General features: G+C 35.5%; 1 protein-coding gene across 1 annotated transcript in view; it reads right to left on the bottom strand.

Moving 5' to 3' along the window:
* The window catches only part of gnb1l (guanine nucleotide binding protein (G protein), beta polypeptide 1-like), a 63,967-nt gene that overhangs the window by 15,661 nt on the left and 21,349 nt on the right, over positions 1-26,957 (bottom strand). The window contains exon 5 of the mRNA XM_056457449.1: positions 15,999-16,091. Coding sequence (XP_056313424.1) covers positions 15,999-16,091 — 93 coding nt within the window. The remainder of the gene's footprint in view (positions 1-15,998; positions 16,092-26,957) is intronic.

Genomic DNA, 26,957 nt, shown 5'->3' on the forward strand with positions numbered 1-26,957 from the left:
CCCATACACTCTCGCATTCTCACAAACACACACTATGGCCAATTTAGTTTATTCAATTCACCTATAGCGCATGTCTTTGGACTGTGGGGGAAACTGGAGCACCCGAAGAAAACCCACTCGAAGATGGGGAGAACATGCAAACTCCACACAGAAATGCCAACTTGCCCATCTGGGACTAAAACCAGCGACCTTTATGCTGTGAGGCGACAGTGCTACCCACTGAGATATCGACCCGCCCTCTTGACCTATTTTTTAGTCAATAATCAATAAAATATTAAGCAACAAATTTTAATTGTTAATTTAACTACAGATAGCTTCAAACATATAATCAAACTAATGAATAAACAATTAAGTAAAAAGCCAAAACATGGATAAAACAAATAATATGTAAAATATTTTTGCACAGATGCAATATCCATAATGTAATCCAACACTCACAGTATAATTACATGATAAAATATAATATAATATAAGAATATAATATAATAAAATATAACAATATAATATAATATAATTTAATATAATATAATATAAATGGAAAAAAATGTCTCCACAAATTAGAGAATATACATAAACAGATTTCAAAATATGCAGATGCAGATATCCATCCATCCATCCAACTATACATATGTAAATACAATACTATATAATATAATATAATATAATATAATATAATATAATATAATATAATATAATAGGTAGTGCTGTCGCCTCACAGCAAGAAGGTCGCTGGTTCGAGCGTCAGCTGGTGTTTCTGTGTGGAGTTTGCATGTTCTCCCTGCGTTTGCAAGTGTTTTCCTCCGGATGCTTCGGTTTCCCCCACAGTCCAAAGACATGCGGTACAGGTGAATTGGGTAGGCTAAATTGTCCGTAGTGTAAGAGTGCGAATGAGTGTGTATGGATGTTTCCCAGAGATGGGTTGCAGATGGAAGGATATCCGCTGCGTAAAACATGTGCTGGATAAGTTGGTGGTTCATTCCGCAGTGGCGACCCCGGATTAAAAAGGGGACTAAGCCGAAAAGAAAAAGAAAATATATAATATAATATAAAATAATATAATATAGTAAAAAGTATAAATATAAAAAATAAATGATTAGTTAAAATAAATAAATAAAACTGAATTAAATTAAAATACAAAATAAGGGAAAAAAGGCTTCACACATTAGAGAATATACATAAACAGATCAAATTAAACTGAAATAATAAAAAAATACAAACAATACATAAAACATTTTTGCACAGATGCAAATATCCATAATCTAATCCAATACTTTTAATATAAAATAGTATAAAAATAAAATATAATATAAAGAATAAATATATAATATAATATAATATAATATAATATAATATAATATAATATAATATAATATAATATAATATTCATTCATTTGGCTTAGTCCATTATTTATCAGGGGTCACCACAGCGGAATGAACCGCCAACTATTTTGGCATATGTTTTACACAGCGGATCCCCTTCCAGCCGCAACCCAGAACTGGGAAACACCCATTCATTCACATATGCACTCATACACTACAGCCAATTAAGTTCATTCAATTCATCTATAGCACATGTCTTTGGACTGTGGGGGAAACCGGAGCACCTGGAGGAAACCCACTACAAGACGGGGAGAACATGCAAACTTCTCACAGAAATGCCAACTGGCCCAGAATCAAACCAGAGACCTTCTTGCTGTGAAACGATAGTGCTCCCCACTAAACCACAGTGCTGCCACAATATAATAGTAAAAAGTATACATTTATCAAAAATAAATTAAAATACTAAATAAAATATGCAAAAATGTCTCCACACATTAAAGCATTTAAATAAACTGAAATATCATATAATATAAATCAAAATATACTGAAATAAAAAAAAAAAATCATCCAGTACTATTCTAAAGCACTTGCAAGTTGCAACTGACTGAACAAATAAGTACACTTGCATATTTGCAAACAACATGACAGAAAACTTCCCCTAATTTGCATAAAACACCCGCAGTTGCTTAAACACGCTACTTCACTTCTTCTCCCTGGGCCTGCGGTCATTTTATCAATCCCAGTGACCTCTGACTTTCTGTTTACACTGCATGACCTGTTTTCACTTAACCTCCAAAAAAAAAAAAAAAAAAAAATCAGCTCAGGTGCATGTACATGTTTGTTTACTCAGATTTACAGCACCTCCGAGGTTCCTCGCTCATTATCTGAAGGAGAAGCGTTGAAGCTACACGGCTACACGCAGTAGGTTGTCTCATAAATCAGTTTAGCGGATAAAAGCAGAATGAAGGAGCTGATAAAAGCCTACAGTCTCATAACTCAGAAAAGAGCTGCAGGCGTGCTGTCTACACAACAAGATTTACTACCCAGTGTCCTTCCCCTCCTTTCACGCACACACATACACACACCTCTTCAAGGAGATCATTCATCTCCTTGTGCAAGTGACAACACAGAGATGCCATTTAGCACACTTGATTTTCAATACAATATGCAAATATCAATTATAATTTAAAATTATATGTTTAAATAGTTTAAGAAATATACACTCACTGTATACACTGAATTGTTTTCATATTTTTATAAACAAACTTCTTTTAGATGCACTACCGTTCAAAAGTGTGGTAGTTTGTTAGTTTGCTTTCTTGCATTTGTCTTTACATGCATGTACACTACCTACCACTACTATGATCCCAGCTGTAAGAGCAACAAATCATAATTTGACTTCCAGTTGATCATTTGGAAAAGTGGCAGGTCAATTTTTCTGATGAATTATTTGTAGAACTGCATCCCAATCATGACAAATACAGCAGAAGACCTACTGAAACCCGCATGGATGCATGATTCTGACAGAAATCAGTCAAGTTTGGTGAAGGAAAAAATCATGGTTTGGAGTTACATTCAGTATGGGGGCGTGCGAGATATCTGCAGAGTGGACGGCAACATCAACAGCCTGAGGTATCAAGACATTTGTGTTGCCCATTACATTACAAACCACAGGAGAGGGCAAATTCTTCAGCAGGACAGCGCTCCTCATACTTCAGCCTCCACATCAAAGTTCCTGAAAGCAAAGAAGGTCAAGGTGCTCTAGGATTGGCCGGCCCAGTCACCAGATATGAACATTATTGAGCATGTCTAAGGTGAGATGAAGGCATTGTAGATGAATCCAAAGAATCTTGATGAACTCTGGGAGTCCTGCAAGAACACTTTCTTTGCCATCCCAGATGATTTTATTAATAAGTTTTTTGAGTCATTGCAGAGATGTATGGATGCAGTCATCCAAGCTCATGGGAGTCATGCACAATATTAATTCTTTTTCCACTGCAGCATGAGTTTATATTCTATACTGTACATTATTTCTGTTAAGTTATAATACTTTTATCCAAGCAAAGTCAGATCTTACTGTCCTAATTAAATAATTCAAAATCAAGGCATGATCATATTTTATTTTGGTAAAACAAGTGTAATCTAGATGCCTTTGCCTTTTTATATAAACCACTTCTGATACCAAATGACCAACTAGAAGTCAAGTTATTATTTGGTATTATTTATTCCTAAAACTTAGATAAGCGACAAGACTTTTGTCAGGTAGTGTACAATATATATAAATTAATCACAATTTTAAAAGTATATAAAACAAGCACTGTGTTACATTTTCTTGTTACTTTTTTTTACAAAAAAACTTTTGTTACTGCAATTTTTTTTTAATTTAGTGTCAGTAAATTTCTTTTATTAAAATTATTTAAGTTCTCAAAGAAATAAATATCTTTATTAAGTATGCATTCGATTGACTGTAAATGTCTTCACCATCATTTTTCAGAGACATGAATGCATAAAACTACAAGCAATTTTAAATGAATCATGTTCTTTTGAACTTTTATTCATAGAATCCTGAACGCACATCCTAGAATTTGTGAATGAACAAACAGTTCCACAATACTTAAAAAAACATTTTGATGAACTGAAAGGCAATCTTCATTCATTGATTCATTTTCCATACACAGCAGAATGAACCGCCAACTTATCCAGCATATGTTTTACGTAGTAGATGCCTTTCCAGCTGCAACCCAGTACTGGGAAACATCCACACACACTCGTTCACACCCATACACTATGACCAAATCAGTTTATTCAATTCACCTACAGTGCATGTCTTTGGACTGTGGGGGAAACCGGAGCACCCAGAGAAAACCCACGAGAACACGGGGAGAGCACGCAAATTCCACACAGAAATGCCAACTTGCCCTGCCGTGACTTGAACCAGTGACCTTCTTGCTATAAGGCGACAGTGCTAACCACTAAGCCACCATGTCGTAAAGGGCAATCTTGCTAAATATAATGTGTTTTTGCATTAATGTAAAATGCATAAGTTGTGTTATGATTACACTACTCTGGGACCTTCAACCTTTGAAAATGGAGCATTTTGAAAACACAGAAGCTCCCATTTTAGCTTGAAAATGTTGGTGATTCGTTTCAGTATAGATGGAAAAAAATCCCAACTGTTGAAAACAGAGGCGTCTATTCACAATCGCTCTGACTGATCTTTTGGATTACTGCATATTTTTCTCTGAAAAAAATTATAAATAAAAATAAATTGGACTGATTAGTCAAGCCCCTCACATATGACCATTACACAGACTGCAAGTACGGATACCAGCAAAATATGCACATACGACTGACAAATATGGCAGTTCACAGACAGTGTGAATGGTCAGGTATCATGCATTTTACATTGTATAGGTGTGGACAGAGATCATTTTTCTTAAACACAATAAAAACCGCAATCTGGACAAGGAACATCATTTTGAAACAAAAGTGCACAATTGTAAACGCCATCTTATTGTCCCAGATTATCATTCCTTCATTCATTTTCCTTCAGCTTTGTCCCTGATTATTAGGGGTCTCCACAGAGGAATAAACCACCAACTATTCCAGCATATGTTTTACGCAAAGGATGCCCTTCCAGCTGCAAACCTGTACTTGAAAATACCCATACACCCTCACATTTACACTCATACACTAAGGCCTATTTAGTTTATTCAATTCACCTGTAATGCATGTCTTTGGACAGTCGGGGGAGAACATACAAGCACCATACAGAAATGTTAACTGACCCAGCCAAGACTCGAATCAGCGACCTTCTTGCTGTGAGGCGACAGTGTCGCCCCTAACAATTATTAATTGCAAATTTTAATGCCATTATAGGGGCAGCACAGTGGCTTAGTGGTTAGAGCTTTAGCCTCACAGCATGAATGTCAACTGACCCAGCCGGCACTCGATCCAGCAACCTTCTTGTGTGAGGTAACAGTGCTAACCACTGAGCCACCATGCCACCCTGTGCCAGATTATTATTATGTTTTTTTCCCCAAGATCTACAAAGACAAATACAAAATTAATAAACAATAAATCAATAAATAACGGGGCAGTGTGGTGGTGCAGTGGGTAGGACTGTTGCCTCACTGCAAGAAGGTCGCTGGTTTGAGCCTCAGCTGGGTCAGTTGGCATTTCTGTGTAGAGTTTGCATGTTCTCCCCATGTTTGCGTGGGTTTCATCCAGGTGCTCCGGTTTCCCCCACAGTTCAAAGACATGCGCTATAGGTGAATTGGGTAAGCTAAATTTTCTGTAATGTATGTGTGTGAATGAGTGTGTATGGGTGTTTCCCAGTGATGGGACCAAGCTGAAAAGAAAATGAATGATTGAATAAATAAATAAATAAATAAATAAATAAATAATAGCGGTCTTGGCTATCCAGTTTGTTTTGATCTACTGTTGGTTTTAGCCAACAGACAGATGAGGAATCTACCAAACATCTGCCCATGGGCAACACTAATGTACCCGTTGCAGATGAAGCTGCATGAGGAGGAGAAAATGAACCCTTCCATATGTGTGTAAGGATACCATAAGTCACGACTAATTCCTCCTCCTCTTATTTCTTCAACTTCAAAATAGCTATATATTTTTTTCTTTGCAAACATGAACCTCTCTTTGCACGGTGTATTTATATATTACCAAACATTTTCTCACCCCAAATTACAAATGCCATGTAAACACATCAGCATCAAAGCATATTAGACTGAAATATATATATATATAAAAATCCAGCAACTGGAAATCAATCCCCAGGCCTCATAGACAGTTGTTAAGCATTACCGTCTGTTGCCCTCTGGCCCCTGCACTTCAGCTAAGTGTAGGTGCTCCCTGATTGATGATGTCACAGGTCAAGGGTCACAGAACCCTGGGTAGACACCTAATTCATTATATCCTCCATGGCTGCTCTACAAGAGGGTGCTTTAGCCGGATTAGGACTCGGGCTTCGGGGGAAGATTCATCATCCCAGCAGCTGCTTCAGATGGATGCTCCAGACTGAAGCCACAACAGAACGCAGGGCAGGGCATCGTTCCACTGGATGGCAACAAGTCGCCATGCACCAGCGAAGCCCCCGCTGAGCGAGAAACCACAGAGCTGTGATCCCCCTGTTCTCATCTCCGGGGGCCTTCAAAGAGAGGAGCTCCTCCAGGTCATGCCATGTGAAGGATTGTGGGTGGTGTGTGTGTGTGTGTGTGCATAAGACACGCCTAGAACAAGAGCCAACAGATGTGCAACTGGGTCACTGGAGTATGCACCTCGCCGATGAGGGAGAAAGCGGTTTATGAAGTTGCCTTTACACTAGTGATTTTAAAAGCCACACGTTTTGCTATGCCTACTAGGGGTGCAACAATATTGATTGGTCATGGTTTTAGTACGGTTCTGAACTTGATATGTCAGTCAAAAAATAAATAAAACACATGATACTGTCAAATAAGAAAATTAAAAAACTACACAAGCAAAATCACAATTGAAATGACACACCAAAACAACTAGCCGGACTAGATGCTGAACAATAACCCCTTACAAGATGTTCAAAAAACCTTTAAAAGATCTGGCTTATAGAACATCAGATGTGTCCTCGTTCATATTAGCTTGTACCTACCTATCATGTTACCACTTGCGCCTGCCATCTTAATGATTTGTTGTTTAAATGTTTTAACTACTCTTATCTCCATTACATAATGTTGGTGTTTTTAGTTTATTTTGTTCATATTCATTTTTTATTAAGATCTACTTAATGATGTGTATTTTAGTGCTTCTTAATTATTCTTAATTGATTGAATAATTTTTGTATAGTTTTTTTTAGGGTGACAATTTTAACATCTGTCCAGGGGCAACAAATGAAAAATAGCCTTCTGGCTAATTCTGGTGCATTTGCAGCAATGCTAATTAATAGGGATGTAACGGTATCAAAATTTCACAGTATGGTACTACCTCGGTATGAATGGCATGGTACGGTATTTATGGGTGAATACCTATTGTGCAATTCAAATTTTGATTGATGTCTTTTGAACCAGTAGTTTTTGAGAAAAGACGGGAAAAGTACAGCCTACGCATGTGTACAGAAGATGAATGCTATTAACGGTGTTCCGTACACGATTAAAATAGTGTTCTGTACAGGAAGCAAAACTTCTTTTTACCGGCAAAAATGGACATTGTTTTAAGTCTTAAAAACCAACAACAGAATATACTATTATAGTGTTTAACTTGAAGTTAATGTTATATTAATACATTTTTATGAAACATTAAAATTATATAACTTTACGATCATTTAATTTTTATATCATGTTTATTTTATAACAGCATGACAATTTTAAATATTAAAACAATAAATTCATGCAACATAACGCGTCCGAGACTAACCTTTTATGAATATAAACATCATCACCACACAAAGATAATCCAAACAGCATTTGCAGGCTGTCTATCAGGTTCTCTGGCGGAGAGTTGCACCATGTGGTCGTCACCCACAACTGACGTTAAAATATCCCGATTCGTCGGTGCAATAGCCTAGTGGTTAGCGCACCGATATATGGTGCTGTAGCACGTCAGGGTGTCCCGAGTTCGAATCCCGGCTCGAGGACATTTCCCAACCCTTCCCCCCTCTATCTCTCTCACTTCGTTTCCTGTCTCATTACTGTCTTATCTAAAAATGGCAAAAATAAATCTTAAAAAATATTATCATAATATAATCCCCATTTCAAATGCATTTATTCAACAAAAGAATTTAGTTAACAATTTGTAATAACATAATATTCATTTCATAAAGAGTGTAATTCTGTGTGATGCATAAATTAAATGCAAATGCATATTGTCGTTGCTCTAATTGTCTTCCTTCCAAAGCAACACTTGCCCCTTTAGCTTGCCCACTGTCTATTTTCAAGTGCATTAGATGAAGGTAGTAAACTTACTGAATTTTCTCGGAAAAATATGGTACGAGGGCCTATGTTTTGCTCGGGGGTGAAAGAGAGAAATAATGATTACACAGATATCTAGCTTGTCTATGACCCATAAGTATTTATTCAGAGATTGGCATTAAAGGGTAAACTGTACGGAACATTGTTGTGTACAAAACATGGTTAGTCTTTGTTAGCGACAACAGACCACAAAGAATGATGGCCACGCCTGGGCTGATGGGAATTGTAGTTCCCGCTACCTCCCGTTCACTCGATTTGCCTGAGTAAACTTTTCTCAAAAGACCCGTCGTTTTAGTTTAAAAAATAATAATAACTCAGTTACTGGCCCTGAAAAAGTTTATTAACTTTCATCATATTTATAATTGACAATTAACACAATAAACCAGTCAAAAATGTCCAACATTTCTGATCTAAAAGTAATGACAGAGATGCTTCCAACCAACCAGAAGCTTCCAGATACAAGATGGAGCAAATGGCTAAAAAAAGTGCCAAATAAGGCTCAAGCCAAACTCAAAGAAATCATTATTTAATATGGCATCTAATCCGTTCCAATAGGCCAACACAAATTGCTTAAAGAAAGACAATAAATCTGTTGTCAGCTTTACTGGCAGCAAGATGGAGGGAAAAAGTTCAAAGAGAAGAAAGTGATCGTCTGTGTGTGTGTGTGTGCGTGTGTGTGTGTGTGTGTGTGTGTGCGTGTGTGTGTGTGTGTGTGTGTGTTAGTTAATGTCAGTCTGCACCAGTAGGGATTGTGAGGATAATATAGCAAGCAGTTGTCTTGTTAACTAAATTTGTGTAAAAAAAATAATAACAATAATAATGTATTAAACAGTTTTTTTCCTATATACTTTTATTTAGTAAGCTTTTAGTAAGCTTTTTTCAAATTTTTTAGTTTAAAACTTTTAAAAGTTTTATATTTTCAAGTAAAGCTTAAAACACTGATAATATTTGTTTTAAGATATTGTGCAAACAGGGGTGGCACGGTGGTTCAGTGGTTAGAACTGTCGCCTCACAGCAAGAAGGTCGCTGGTTCGAGTTCCAGCTGGGCCAGTTGTCATTTTAATGTGGAGTTTGCATTCAATTCAATTCAATTCACCTTTATTTGTATAGCGCTTATACAATGTAGATTGTGTCAAAGCAGCTTCACATAAAAGGTCATAGTAAATAGGAACAGTGTAGTTCAGTTTGTAGTGTTTAAGTTCAGTTCAGTTTAGCTCAGTTCAGTGTGGTTTAATAATCACTACTGAGAGTCCAAATATTGAAGAGCAAATCCAACGATGCGCAGCTCTACAGATCCTGAACCATGCAAGCCAGTGGCGACAGCGGAGAGGGAAAAAAAACTTCACTAAAGGCGGAAGTGAAGAAAAAAAACCTTGAGAGAAACCAGGCTCAGTTGGGCACGACCATTTTAATTTCTCCGCTGGCCAAACGTCTTGTGCAGAGCTGCAGTCTCAGTGGCGGAGGCTGGAAGCTGGCCTCAGCGAAGACTCGTCTGTCTCTGGAGCGTCATAGGAAACAGTCTCATGTTCTCCATTCTTCCATGACCATCGCAGTAGTTGTTCAGGATTCGGCCAGGTCCAGGATATGGAAACCTTGGGATCATCTCGTCGTTGGTCTTGGATCGAATCAGTGACTCTGCATAGTCTGAGGGCCTCGGGAAGAGTATCCCCAGGTGGAAATGGAGAATAAAGAAAATAATTAGCGTAGCTGTTGTTCATAGTGTATATCAACTAGATGCAGAACCTGTGTGGAAGCCCCCTAAGTGGTGCACTAAGTGTATGCTTTACTGAACAGATAGGTCTTTAATCTAGTTTTGAATTGGGAGAGTGTGTCTGAGCCTCGGACGTTATCAGGAAGGCTATTCCAGAGTTTAGGAGCTATAAATGAGAAGGCTCGACCTCCTTTACTCGACTTTGCTATTCTAGGTACTACCAGAAGTCCTGAGTTTTGAGATCTTAAAGAGCGAGTTGGATTGTAGCGAGACAGAAGATTGGTTAGATAAGCAGGAGCTAGATTATTTAGAGCTTTATATGTAAGAAGCAATATTTTAAATTCAATACGAAACTTAACAGGCAGCCAGTGTAAGGAGGATAAAATTGGGGTGATGTGATCAAATTTTCTAGACCTGGTAAGAACTCTGGCAGCTGCATTTTGTACTAATTGAAGTTTGTTAATAGAGGATGCTGGGCAGCCAGCAAACAGAGCATTACAGTAGTCCAGCCTAGAAGTCATAAAAGCATGGACTAGCTTTTCTGCATCTGAGATGGATAGCATACTTGTTTTATTTATATATATATATATATATTAGTAAATAATGTCAAATAATTTCTATAATCCTATTGACTATGAGAGCATGTGTTATATGAGAGCGAGCGCTATAAGGAGAAACCGTTATAGTCTGTGTGTGTTGAGGAACCAGCAGGGATTGGGAGGATAAGAAGACAGGTGCTTCATGAATGATTGACACTGCTAGAGAGTAATGTGTTGGCGCCGCGGGGAAATGACCGGGCCAAGAGTGCCCACACTGAGCTACACAGGCTCACGCTGGGCTCCTGCATCCGGGCACCTCTGAACTCAGCCTAAGGGCTCCAGCGTGACAGGACAGTAACAGATCATCCCTTCTGAGTGAATGAAAGATGACAGCTTACAGCGATTCTCTACCGCACAAGAGTCCTGCTGTTAAATGTCAGCACCTACCTGTGGGGCCCATTAATTCTTCATAATTATCATTTTTAATGCACACTAAAAGTCCTGCTGTCTGTTACTGTAGGAATGTACAAAGCGCTTCAGTAAACCAAAAGAGTGCAAAATAAAATAAAAAATAATAATAATTTAACAAATGCTTTTAGCTTTAGTATTTTTGTTATTTCACATTATTTTGTGCAAAGTGTAAGTCATTTTTATATATATTTTTTTAAATAATTTGATATTTTAAATATATTTTATTGTCATCTTATAGTCTATAATTGATCAATTGTAAATTATTTTATACAAAACAATAAACTCCCTAAAAACAATAGAAAAACCAAACTATGTATGTATGTATGTATGTATGTATGTATGTATGTATGTATGTATGTATGTATGTATGTATGTATGTATGTATGTATGTATGTATGTATGTATGTATGTATGTATGTATGTATATATATATATATATATATATATATATATATATATATATATATATATATATATATATATATATATATATGTGTGTGTTTTTTTTTATTAAAAGAGTGGTAGATTGGATATAAAATGTGACAAAAATGTGAACCAATATTGAGTTCAATGTTATTTAGTTATATATAGTACTTGTTATTATTATTATATTATTTATATTTAGTCATTTACACATTTTCAGTTTACATCTTAGTTTTAGTCTGGTCTATTCTAATTTAGTCTAATTTGCTTTAAAACAATTAAAAATATTAAATGACGATGCAGTGTAATTTTTGATGTTTTATAATCAACTTATTAAAGTAAAAACATAAACAATCCCATTTATAATACAATGGAGCTCAATACTGAATACACTAGTTGAGATGCTACTGCCTTTGCCTTGATTTTCTCACAGATGTCTTGTGCATTGTCCTCTATCTGTCAAGTGACAGTATTGACATTTTAAACGTCTGATTCATATGAAACATTTAATTTTAGATGGCTTTTTTTGTAGCTCCTCAATTAAACAAACCAAATAACAAAAGGGTATACATTAAACTCGAAATGACGATCTCTGTCAAAGGCATTTACTCAAACCAACTCCCCATCATTCTCCCTCTCTTTTCAGATGGGATGGTGGGCCAAACCAAAGGTTAACATGGGCCAACTTTGCCCCATAGGCCCTACTTTGGGCACCTCTGATTTAAATATAACTAATAAATTTATAAATGAAGTAGTTAGTTTATATACAGTTGAAGTCAGAATTATTAGCCCTCCTGAATTATTAGCCCCCCCCCCCCCCCCTCCGTTTAATTTTCCCCCCAATTTCTGTTTAACCAAGAGATTTTTTCAACACATTTCTAAACACACTAAAAAAATAAATACTAATTCTGACTTTAACTGTATATATTTTTTTTTTATTTTGATATTATCTTCATGCTATGGTTGATAAATGATAAATTCTATATTATTTTGTGCAAAAACGGGAAGCAACAAGTGAAATTTGCCAATAGAAAAAAAAATCTTATTTTGATTTATTTTAAATTTTTAAATAATACAAAGATGTTCATTTTAAGACTCTGAAACAGCTGATCTTCAGAAGATTACGTAAAAAAAGGGTTATTTTTAAATTCGATAAACATTTAATTACTTTTTGCTTTCAGCACATAGTAGATTTCAGCAAATGTAAAAAAAAAATCTTTGCAAATAAATAAATAATCTTTGCAAATGTTAATAATAATAAATATAAATGCAGCATGAATGAATACACACCCTTTTGAAAATGTATATTTTTATCAATTTTTCAGTGAATATAGCCAATAATTTTTGGTTTTATTTAAACAAAATAGTGTTATTAAACAGTTACATCTATTGAATAAGAGTCTTCAGGAACAACAAGATAACACATTTAAGGTGCTTTTACATCTGTGGTTCGGTTCATTTGGTCCGGACCGAGGGCAACAAATGATACATTGTAGCATTTTTCTGCCACTTTTGGGTCCTTTTCACACCACACTGATTGCTTTGGTCTGAACCAGTTGAAAAGAACCAAAATGCAGTCATGTGACAAAAATCACTTATTGGCCAGATGTTATTGAACGTATTCCCTAAACTGCTTTTCGATTGGTCAGAATTAACATGTGGGAAAATGGCAATGGAACTCCCGCAAACTCCCCAGGTAAACAAATAGGCAGACACAAAATGATGCTTTTTACTATGGAGGGATGACTGCGCTGGTGGATTGTATTGTATGGATTGGTGGGTAATGTTTTTTCCTCTCTCTCTCTCTGTTTATAATTGTTAGTAAAGCGCTGTCATCAAATATTTTTCCTCCACATTCCATAATGCACAGCGTATTGGACTACGGCATCTAAATTATTACTAAAAGGCGCAGTATTTTTTGCTGTTGGGTCAGTTTTAGTTTGGATCATGTTCTCACCACAAATGAACCACTCCAGGGTTAAAAAATGTACAGAGTAAAAAATATGTATAAAAATAAAAAATATACATATTTTTAGGTTTCTCTTGAGCTTTCCTGTTTATAATTTTTTTAAATATTTTCCCCTAACATATTAAAGTACAGTTGAAGTTAAAATGATTAGCCCTCCTGTAATTAGTTTTTTCGTTTTCAAATATTTCCCAAATGATGTTTAACAGAGCAAGGAGTTTTTCACAGTATTTGCTGTAATATTTTTTCTTCTGAAAAAGTCTTATTTGTTTTATTTCGGCTAGAATAAAAGCAGTTTTTAATTTTTTAATAACCATTTTTAGGGTCAATATATTTAGCCCCCTTAAGCAATAAATATATATTTTATTTAGATTATCTACAGAACGAACCAGGATTATACAATGCCTTGCCTAATTACCCTAACTTGCCTAAATTAACCCAGTTAAGTCTTTAAATGTCATTTTAAGCTGAATACTAGTATCTTGAAAAATATCTAATAAAATATTATGTACTGGCATCATTGCAAAGACGAAAGAAATTAGTTATTAAAACTATTATGTTTAAAATGTGTTAAAAAAATCTTTCCATTAAACAGAAAAAATATAGAGGGGGCTAATAATTCTGACTTCAACTGTATATGCACAAATATCATAAATAAATAGAAAATATTAATTTTAATGAGAGATCTGTGAGGGGTGTACTCATTTATACTTAGCACTGTAGCTCATGCTGGCTTAAGTCCCTTAAATAATATAAAATATACAACTTTGGATTTTAGTAGCTGAGTTACCCCAGCAGTCTTCTCATTGGCAGTGACTTAATATGCCCGCAGCTTTTACAGCTTTTGATTTGAGCTGCCAATTAACTGCGAGGAAACTCCACCCTGCTGTCACTGACCTGAGATTCATTAGTTATTTTAAGGGTACCACAGAGAAAGAGAAACACATAAATAATACAAAAAGAGATATTAATTATCTGTGAAAATAATTATAGGTTTCTTTTAATGAGGGCAAAACAAACAAAAAAAAAAATTCAGCTGTGTTTACAAAACAGACGCGGGCAGTTGATATATGGCAGTGAAGTGAAGCTGTTCCAAACACTGTGATTACAGGAGGAGGAAGAGCCCGGACCGGTCGCATATATAAATCACATCAGACCTGTTGCTTCACACATTTGACAACTGCTCCATTACTCTGTACTTGAAAGGCAATGCACGACAAATGTAAAATAATAATAAATAAATAAATAAATAAATAAATAAATAAATAAATAAATAAATAAATAGAAGAACAATGACATGGCAAAAAAATGGGCTCCTACAATAACATCTGCAAGATAAAAAAAAAAGACTAAAGACTTTTCAGTGCAAACAAAACAATGCATGCAAAAGTTGAAATGCATGAGAAATTGTACATAAATTAGAAATGATAAAGAAAGAATTTGCAAATTTTTCTTTTCCTTTTTTTTTAACATAAGTTTAGTTTTTCCCTTGGTTTAGATGTTGTATACACTACTAATGGTTATCCTAAATATGAACTTTAGAACGGTGTAAAGAAAGCTTAAATCAAATCAATCAATATATAAAATAAAGCAAAAACTAAACAAAATACAAATAAATTACTTGAGCTAAATTTATATAAGTTAGATTTACAGAATTTATTTTATTTGCCTTACAAAACAGCTATAATATTTGTTTTTAGGGATGTAACGATTCACCAGACTCACGATTCACGATACTAATCTCACAATTCACGATTTAGTTATGATTTTTTAACTAAATTATTTGAAACAAAATTAAGGTGAACAAGAGCCCTTTCATTTTTTCATGAATGCTGAACATGTTTTGCTCAATAATATATTATATTCGTTGTTCTGTTAGTGTATGTAAAAGTCTTTTTGCAGCATTTGGACACAGTTTGTGTTTATCTGGCACACTTCATCGCTGTCATTTTACTCTGCCATCCCACCTCTTGCTCACCACTGATGTGCAGGTAATGCATGTTTGCACGTGTAAACACAACACCCCCTTTGTTCAAAACATGTATTGCGATTCGTTCAACATTTCTACCTATTTGAATAGTCTCATATTTGAATATTACATCCCTTGTTTTTTGATAGTTTTTTTGTTGACTCCAAAATAACAAAACATAATTTATAAAGTATATTTCTAATTAAAATTCCTTCTAATTTATCAGCCCAACTAACATTAGTGAACAGCAATATATGGTTTAATAGTGGTGCCATCAGTCTATAAATAATCATATATTAATATGTAATTATATATTAAATATATATAAATAATATTTTAACAAGAATACATTTAGATACTGTAAAAAAAAAATCTGTTAAATTGCAGCTTATAGTATTTAACGATTCTTTTTTTAATTTAACAATTTTGCAATAACTTTTGATGCTGAAAAGTTAGAAAGGGTGACTTCTTTTTTATATGCTAAGGGATTTATTATTTAGGCTGGTGTTGTGAATTACAAAAAAAATTATATACATAATATATGTAATTTATATATTACAAATTATAACACCAACCTAAACAATAAATCCTTTAGCATATAAAAAGGAAGTTATTTCTGGACAATTGTTGCGACTCTTACCTGCCACATCTTCATGCACATGAGCATCCCGAGGTTTGAATCTAGTTTCAGAGAACACACTTGAGTCCAGCTGCTCATCTCCACCACACTCACCTGAAAAAATAAAATAAAATGATATTATATTATATTATTTATTTTCTTTTCAGCTTAGTCCCTTTATTATTCTGGGGTTGCCATAGCGGAATGAACTGCCAACTTATCCAGCATATGTTTTACGCAGCGGATGCCCTTCCAGCTGAAACCCATCACTGGGAAACATCCATACACACCCACTCACACACATACACTCTGGACAATTTAGCCTACCCAATTCACCTATACCACATGTTTATGGACTTGTTGGGGAAACCCACGCCAACACGCCACCGTGCTGCCCTATATTTTATTATATTATATCACATTACATTATATTATATTATAATTTTGTTTGTACATTTAATACATTTTCTACTTCCATTTAAAAAAAAACAAACAAAAAAAACTTACAGAAGTCATTAGCAGTCACCATTCTTTGTTTAAGTAAACATCAGTCAATTAATTAAGTTAAATGCTTCGTCATATACTTCTGTTCAATCTTAAACAGATGTTATCCTCACATTCACACTACAATGAGTAATACCCTCCAAATACTCTTCACCGACTTAAAAAAAATGCTCCGCACAGATGTGCATTAGACAACTGTCCTGCTAGTTTGCCATGATGATGCATGTTCACAGGTGGTAGGAGAGTTCAGCCAGCAATGGGCTAATCGCCAGCAGCTTCCCGTTTCCCTGCGCTTGGATTCATCAAGTCTCGACTTGTCTCACTCCAAACAGAGGCAATCGATTCAAAACACAACAGTTTCCAACACTGAACAGCCATTAATAATAATGATGATAATAATAACGCTAAAGAATGATAGCTAATGTTTCTGACTAACAGCATACAAAAACCATGCAATTATTACTGACATGAAAACTACAAGAGTACCAAAAATTATCTGCCCATTTAAAGCCACTCTTGGCAAATATATTGTGATACACAACTGTATGAAGTCAATTATGAAGTTCAAAAAGGACTAACCACAGATGCAGTCATCACATCTATGAACATTAACCACTGATGTTTGAAACTTTCCAAACACTTTGTCTGCGTATTGAAGGTTTTTCAATACCCACTGCCTCACCGCGCCACCCATGGCAGGTTGTGAAGTACGACAGAAGTCACCAAAAAAGTAAGGTTGACAAAGAAAAAGTACTTTTCAAAAATGACTGGACAGAGGGGAGATCAGTGGTTAGCACTGTCACCTCAGGTCTCTGGTTCCAGTCTCGGCTGGGTCAGTTGGCATTTTCTGTGTGGAGTTTGCATGTTCTCCCCATGTTCGCGTGGGTTTCCTCCGGGTGCTCCAGTTTCCCCCACAGTCCATACATGTGCTATAGATGAATTGAATAAACTTAATTGGCCATAGTGTGTGTGTGTGTGTGTGTGCATGGATGTTTCCCAGTGATGGGTTGCAGCTGGAAGGGCATCCACTACATAAAACATCTGCTGGATAAGTTGGTGGTTCATTCTGCTGTAGGAACGCCTGATAAATAAAGGGACTAAGGAAAATGAATGAATGAATGAATGAATGAATGAATAAATAAATGAATGGACTTTTCTGGTTTAATTTGTAATGAGACAGTTGGAGTTGTGAAGAGTGGAAAAGTAAAACACCGCTATGAAACAAACTCATGGAGCTAAGGATGGAATACAGACATTCTCATTTCTCACATTAGACTACCTTGTGTTGTGTTTTGGTCATGCAAATAGCTGACACAAAATTAAGTTGTGATTTTTTCCACTTTTGCACTTGTAATTAGGGTCGAATTAAGAATACATCTACTCTAGGGCTATAGCAAAATTGTTGTTGTTATTATTAATTTACTAATTAATATGCAAGTAGGCTATACAAAATTAAGTAATGACATAATATGAAATTTAAAGTTCAAACAGGCTGCAAAAATCAGCAAAACAAAAAACATTTGCACTACGTCCTAAATTAGTGCTTTATAATAAATACTTTAAATAGGGGTTTACCTTTAAAACATTCTTTTAGAACTTTAGCTGACTAAAAATCCCTAATGATGGGATATCTTTAAAATCAATGCTTCTAATTTCCAAAATATTGTGGTCTTCTGAGTTACAGAAGGCTAGCATCCACATTTTATTCATTCATTCATTCATTCATTCATTCTATCGCTTTCATAAAAAAAAACATTTGCTTCCTAACTAGTTCAGCTAGACTTACTGTAAAGCATAACCGAGTGTATTTACTTGAAATACATATTCCGCAATGATAAACATTTTGATAACCGCTTGTGCAGGTTTTTTGATTTGTTCACACACGATCTCGGTTATATTGTGTCGTGTAGGATTGTGTGGGCGTGCGGTGGTTTTTCGATTTCAGCTGTAACCGCTGCGTGGCCGAGACTGAGCTTCAGTTTTGAGTCTATTCAGCATGATTCCGCCTATCCCAGCTTCTGTTACTACATGTACAAGTTAATCAACAGTGAAGACTGTATGAATTTTATTTTTTGTTCTATGATAAGCTTGGTTAGCCTACCTTTGACTGAATGGTTCTAGCGGTAGTGCCGAAATAAGGGACTGTCCTGGGAAAATTGGGAGATCTGTTCACCCTTATGGGGTGACAGGGCTATTCATTATTCTGATTGGGCTACAGCCACTCCGAGCCCCAGTTTAGCACCGGTGTTTTTGAACAGCAGCGAACCTAAAGGAATACTTCACATTATTGGCGAGAGAAAGCATAGCGCAGAGGCATTTCCCGCGTCATAGCACAAATTAATTCTTCAGTCAATCAAGGGCCCCCTTCTTCCGCGGGTCCTGGGGCTTCTGCCCCACCTAGCCCATATGTTAATCCGGCCCTGCTTATTGTTAATGCATTTTTAAATGCAAAAGACACTTATTTGTAACCGTTAATTCATGTATGTGGATGTTCAATTCAATTCACCTTTATTTGTAAAGCGCTTATACAATGTAGATTGTGTCAAAGCAGCTTCACATAAAAGGTCATAGTAAATAGGAACAGTGTAGTTCAGTTTGTAGTGTTTAAGTTCAGTTCAGTTTAGCTCAGTTCAGTGTGGTTTAATAATCACTACTGAGAGTCCAAATATTGAAGAGCAAATCCAACGATGCGCAGCTCTATAGATCCTGAACCATGCAAGCCAGAGGCGACAGCGGAGAGGGAAAAAAAACTTCACTAATGGCAGAAGTGAAGAAAAAAAAAACCTTGAGAGAAACCAGACTCAGTTGGGATGTTTATTAAAAACAAGTTTTGTTTAGGCAATTTAAAAAAAAAATGTTTGACATTGATGAACATTTACCTTTGGACCTTTGAATTAAGACGTTGACAATCTCTGATATATAGGCTGTTAAACATGCATGAAAATGTTTATATAAGTGGGAACATGAGTGTCCTATATAACTTTAGGTCCTAATCATAGAAGTAATGTGCTCCACACTGGTGAGTGGGTTTGACAAACCACCTGTAGGGGATACTCTTTTCCTCTCCATATGCACCAGACAAAGCACTTGAAGGACACACACAAAAAAACAACAGTTTAAATAGGATGATTTGAACTTCTGAAGTGCTTCTTTTATCCTCACTTGTAAGTTGCTTTGGCAAAAGCATCTACTAAATGAATAAATGTAATTGTAAGTAAAGCATTGAAACTTTTTAGTCTAACTTTTGGCCATTTTATTCAGAGTGCGGACAGAAAGTAGCCATTTTTTAAATAAAAAAATATTGATGTGGACCTCAGAGAGCGCCACAAAATAATGAAAGAAACAGTTCACGACCCTTCTATTAAAATAAATGCAACTAGACTTAATATTTCATCTGATGCAGAAAGTGTCAATGTTTTTAATTCAGTTTAAGTGTCCACTTCTCAGGGTCACAGTATATAATGCATAAACAATCTATTAGCTTATTCTCAGCTTTCAAGTCATAGGCTGATTGCGGCGGCAGCCATGATTAAGAATCCTCCTAATTAAGTTCAATTCAACATCTCTGACTCCAGAACGATTCATATTTTAACACGAAGACACATCTGTGCGTCCTACATGTGTTTACGCCTGTAACTATAAACAGCAGAGAAGGGCCGCTCTCATCCCCTCAGGTTAAACAGAGAGAGCGCGATCCTGACACCAGTTAAGCAGTCAATAAATAACAGCGGCTCTATTAATTAAAGGCCTGCACTGTCAGCCGCGCTGGAACGCCAAACATGAAAGTCTGCAATAACACCGGAAGACACAGATGAGGTCGATGTTTTTGGAGTTCCGGACTCCCAGCATGCCTTGCAGCATTGTTATTTGTTTCAAGAGACGTATAGTTGTGCAGTTGGCCTGCAGTTATCTTGTGATGGTTATTACCTTGAAGAGCTTTTGACAAGGCCTTCATTAGAGAGTACAAGATGGGAGGGAGATGTAAGAGACCTGTAAAACCAGACCTCACACTTCCATATGATTGAGCACTATGGGGCAATGAGTACACTAGTGCATAATAGACCAGATCTGATTAGATTAGACAGTATATTGCCATTAACAAACTTCATTAAAGTAAATGTTCACTGGAATTAATGTGCTTTTCAGAGTCAGCTTTTGTTGAAAGTAATAAGTAATATTGCACATTGTAAATTAGCAGTTAAATAAATAATACTGCACATAGATGACATTCAAAGCAATAACTGTTAATACCATAGACTGTAAAATATATGGACGGAGCATCCGTGACGTCACCCATAGGTTTCTGAACACTGCAAAAGAAGCCACAAGTAGGCGCGGCCAACCGTCCCATTTTGTTCGCGCGTCATCGCACCCACGGCGGGATACCAAACTAGGGCAAAGAGGCGGAGAGTGGGCGGAGCTACAGACGCCTGCTGGCAGTTTGCTTAGACCAGGCAGACAGACTTTACTTTGGGAGAAACGCTTGATATTCTATTACCTGCGACTCGTTTGTGTTCTGAGCACATGTGCTTGGCTGTACACTATATCAATAAAGTGTTAAGACTTTTAAAAACACTGTAGTAATACATTGAGCCACTAAGCAGTGTTCTTATGACGTTTTTCTACAGGAGGAAAACGCAAATTACTTCCAAACACTTCAAATCTAGTGTGTGTTAGTAAATGCAAGACTATTGATGAACTCCAGCATAACACTGTATGATAACGCTTCAGATGACTATTCTAGAGCCTACAGCTAATCAATCTGTCACATTCTGGAGTGCTTTACGGGTCTAAAGAAATATATTAATGATAAATGATCTTAAATAAAACAAATACATTTATAGAGATGGTATACAAGTATATAACTTTACTCACATGGGAAACGGAGGCCACATGAATGGTTTGTGAGCACAATTAAGTGCACACAGCATCCCATATCATCTGATAATTGTAAGAAATAAGTCCAAAAGGCAGCTGGCTGTGTAAAGCCACATAAAACAACACAAAAATTCGATGAATATGCCGAGATCAGTGGCTAATCTGCCGGATTCAGCTGAGGTGAAGTGACGGCGACCAGCGAGACCTAGCTGTCACTCAAGTGGCCACGCCCTTAATTATGCAAACTTAATATAACCTAATATAAAGGAAACGGATGAGTTATAAAAAAATTCACCCCCCTCACAGTTGTCATGGAGGGTAATAATAGCTATATGAACCAAAATCGTTCTTTGTACCAGGCTGTAAACACCTTTTTTTCTGTTGTAAAGTTGGCCATTCTAACAGTGGGCTCAATTGCCACTTGCTCTATTATGGAGCCAGGACTAGCGGAATTTTGATGAATTGCAGTTTCAGTTACTTCCGTATTGGCTTCCCGAGAGAGAGCGGGAGGTTGCCGCTTGGTTAATACACTTTTTTTTTTTTTTTAAATGGCAAATATATATTTCAAATACTTATTTTATGATTTCAATTTTATTTACTTGGTATTTTAATGAATTATAATATAATATAATATAATATTTTATTTATTATCAATAAAAACACAGTTGAAGGCAAAACGATTAGCCCTAATGTTTTTTTTGTTTGTTTTACCGTTTCTTACATATTTACCAAGCGCTCTTTAACGTAGACATTTTTAAACACATTTTAATTTAGAATAGTTTTAATAACTTTATTTGTCTTTGCTATACTGATAGTACATCGTATTTTTATGATGAAAAAGTAATAAGTATAAGTGATAAAATAAGTAATGTTGCCCAAAAATTGCACAGATAGTATACCAAGCAATAACTCAAATGCTTATTTAATTTTTTTATGATTTCAATTTTATTTACTTGATTTAATGATTTATTTGTTTATTATCAATAAAAATACAGCTAAAGGCAAATATACATTTTATTTATTTATATTTATTAATCCTCAAATATTTCCCAAGTGCTGTTAAACAAAGACATTTTTAAACATTTTAATACATAATAGTTTTAACAATTTTGTCCATACTAACAGTAAATCATATTTTATTAACTATTGCAGCTTAAAGTGAATTTAAATGCTTAACTTGGTAAAATATAAACTAGAAATATGAAAATGTATTACTTTGTTATGCATCACCAATTCATGATAATTTTACAGCAGGGAAAATATTTTTGCACTAATTATATATATATATATATATATATATATATATATATATATATATATATATATATATATATATATATATATATATATATATATATATATATATACATATACACACACACACACACATATATACGTACATATATACATACATATATACATACATATATACATATATAATACATATATATATACACACACAATGCATGCAGAAAGTATGCGCCTAAATTTTTTTTTGTTACAGTTTTTTTTTTTTTAATTTCCTCAAAACTCTACACACAATACCCCATAATGACGCATGCACGCACGCACACAAAAAATAATAATTAGGAAATGTTTTTATACCACTTTTTAACCAAAATTGTAAATATCTACTTAATATGTTTTATATTTGAACCTATTTTATGAATAAATACATATATTAATCTAATCATAAAACAGAGAATGAATGCACAAATAATGCTATCCAACTTTTTCAGAAGCAGCAGTTCATTAAGCTGATCTTGTCACCTTTGTTGATGGTAATGTCCTTAATAATTTCCTTAATAATGTTGTGTCTGCATTGATCTTATTCTGCAATGCACAAGTGCGCTCATTTTTTGCAATTGTTTGAGAAATTCTGATACGGTATATGCAGAAGGACTTTTAGTTTTCAGCAATCAAGTTAAAGCGATTACGGTGAGCTGTATGCCGTTACACAATTCACAGTGTTTAACATCTGTTTTCTTTCAAAATGAATGATATTCACTGCCTGATTGACAAACGATATAAAGTGGGTACCAGAATGTCTTTAAAATAGGAAAATTGTATTTTACTTCAGTAATTTCAATGGAGTTTCTGTACTTGCCTGCTGATCCTGACGGCGTGTGCATATAAACGGCTTTTCACCTCGTTTTACGCCTGAACAACTAAATGAATGCTTAAGTCTAGTTAACTGATTATATTTTAATTACATTTCAACATAGATGCTGTAAAAGGAACCGTATAAAATAGAAAAAAAGTCACATCAACCATTCACCGGAAGTTTATAGGTAGGGCAAAACACTAGCTGTGCATATACCCTATTCATTCGCCTATGGGAGTAATGACAAGAACGAGCGTTTATACGCTTAAAACTTACACTCTCATTCACTTCCACTGATTTTGAGCCAAAAAAGATTCCAATGGCTGCGCCCAATCGTACATGAAGAACAAGGTCAATAACAGTGGTAGCATTTATAGATTGTTAAAGGAACAGGAAGCTGAATATGGAGCTCTGCGGGGGAAACAGATAACAGCAGTATTGAAGCTCAATGTTTGGTCTGGCTGCAGGTAGATGAAGCATGGTAAATGTATATCGAGTGACAGTTCAGACTCTCTCAAGTGAAAAACTGGCAGACTGGAGAGTGAAACATGAATCGGGATGCAATAAAAGCCAGGACAGAGCAATAGTCTCACTCTCTGCTCTCTGTTGCCTGCTTGACTGCACAAATCACACATCCCTGTACAGTCTGAATTAATTTTGCTCAAAGGAACATTTTTTTTATTTTAGGAAATAGGTTTATTTTACAATTGCCCTAGAGTTAAACCGTTAAGTTATACTTAACTCATTCATTCATTTTCCTTCGGCTTAGTCCCTTATTTAACAGGGGCAGCCACAGTGGAATGAACCACCAACTATCGCAGTATATGTTTTAAGCAGTGGATGCCCTTCCAGGTGCAACCCAATACTGGGAAACACCCAAACACTTGCATTCATAAACTCATACACTATAGTGCATATCTTTTGATTGGTGGGGAAATCGGAGCACTCTGAGGAAACCCACACGAACATGGGAAGAACATCCAAACTCCACACAGAAAGACCAACTGGCCCAGTGGAGACTCAAACCGGCGACCTTCTTGCTGTGAGGTGACAATTCTATCCACTGAGCCACTACCGTGTCGCCCTACTTATCTATTAATAATAATTATTATCATTAATTATTAAAAACAATAAGTTACTAATTAGATCATTACAATTGTAATTAATTTACTTTTCTAATTACTTTGTCTGCAAATTAATTTCCTCAATAAGTAATTTAATGACTCAATGCTACTTAAAATCCCAATCTCCGTGCATAGACAGCAAAACATTAAACTTAATTCTTAAAATCTGAATAAAACAGGGTATTATAGCTTCAATAAAGAAAGACAATTACTAAATCTAATTAATGTTTCAAAGTTATGACACCAAATTGCATACATACTATATATTGTGATTAATTTCTTATGCAGTTCTTTTTAATCATGTGCAACTGTCAGACAAATGTAACCTTTAGTGCAAATATAAATATATATATATATATATATTTATTAGGAGTGCAACGGTTCAATCTACCCATGGCTCGGTATCACGATTTTTACGGTCACAGTTTCAGTATAGTACGGTATGTGTTATGTTTAGACAAATTCAAAGAACAATAAACATATTTATTGGGTAACAAACACATGACAATACAACAGGCTTCGCACATGACTAGATTTGCAAGTTCTTGCATTAATTAAATAAAAGCAAGGCATTTTGAAAATTGAATGTTCAAATAAAATTAATCAAAATTAGAGTAAAAGCTTAAATTTCCCCTTTTTCTAATTTACATATTGACTCAGTCTCAACCAATTATGCAGATAATAATTGTCAACATATCTTAATAATTGAGCACTTTTAGAGTGTTGATTACTCCTGTTTACACTATGCTAGCATTACCAAGGCAACAACGCATTTTTAGTAACAATGATTAAAGAGAGCTCCGTTATCAGCACAATTGTAGTAAATGAAACTAAAGCAAAGAGAGAGCGTTCAGCTCTTCTCTCTTAATTCCGCGGGAACAGTACATCGAGCAGAGAAGAAAACTTTTCTTTGCAGACAGTGGGTAAACTGAGTGAATATATAGTGGGAGCGATAACCACCAGCTGGAGTGGGACTGAAGTAACAGATATGCGCAAACTATAGGCTGTATGACCGAGTCCGTATGGGACACTTATGGATCTGGACACGGAACCTCGATCCACCATTAATCGTGACCACTGACCTAGATCGTGACCACTGATCTAAGCTATCTTTGCAAAGAAACCATGATTTTTTGTGCCTGTATAAATTTACATTGAGTGTCTTCCGGCAATGTGCTGTGTTTTGGCCTCTATCACTTGCCATACAGCAACACGTGAGGAAACGTGATGTCAACAGAAGTATAAATACTAAGAGGTGATTGGACAGGTCTTCGCACGTGCAGTACATGTGAAAAGTAATCAGAAACGTACAAAGGCAGTTCCAAAAAAGTTCCAAAGGCGGAACTTTTTTTGCAGTTGTTTTTAATTACCAAACCAATATTAATAAGACATATTCTGAACCACAGATCACAGGGCGCATCGAACCAAGGGAGGACAAGGGGACGATACGATTTTTAAAAAGAACTGTTGCATTCCTAATATATATATTTATATAATTTATTAAATATATATTATTACTCTGCTTTTCTGAATTGATTTATACAGAACTCTAATTAAATTACCTAAAATTAAAAAGAACTTATCCACTGAAAAACTAAAGTATGGGTTAAGCAATGTAACTACAGTAACTAATTGCTTTGTAACTTATTATACACAACACTGCTGCCAACAAACTTCTAAGCAGTAATGTGAAGGCTGATGTGCACCTCTCAATAAAATGCAACTACACGTCGCAACGACTGGTAGCACAAGCTCTGTGATTGGTCGGCTTGGTATCGGTGACGAGTGTGAGTGGTGCTGAGAGCCACGAGCCTGATGGAGAGAGTGTTTACAAGTGTCGAGTCCTGTGAAAGAGCTCAAGCTCGAAATTTTTGTTTTGTGTTTACCTTATGATTAATGTTATTGCACGTCCGCCGGTTCCCACCTCTGAATAAGCAACTTTGAGCTACTTGTACATTCAAATAGCATTCAGAAAAAACAAAACTCCCGTGAAGAAACAAGACACAGAGGAACATAAAAACCTACTGCCAGCTAACGTTTTGGAAGTGTTATTGCAGAGCAACACAAACAGCACGGAGAAGTATAAATGCATGACTACGCGCAAGGCAGGCGCCGTGGGTCACGCTGATCACTCGACCCAGAAGTATAAATCGGCCTTAAGCTGTAAGATATTTAACTTTTCAATTAAATTTTTATATATACAGCACATTTAAAAACAACAATCATTGACCAAAGTGCTTCACAATGTCAGAAAAAATAAAAATAAATGAAATAGCCACACAAAAGGCTCGTTCACTTTTATTTTTCCAACCTTGCCCTCACAACATCTAAGAGCACCTGATTTGATGAACTCAGTGCTCTGAGTGGTGT

The sequence above is a fragment of the Danio aesculapii genome, chromosome 5, assembly GCF_903798145.1.
Source record: "Danio aesculapii chromosome 5, fDanAes4.1, whole genome shotgun sequence".
NCBI lineage: Eukaryota > Metazoa > Chordata > Actinopteri > Cypriniformes > Danionidae > Danio > Danio aesculapii.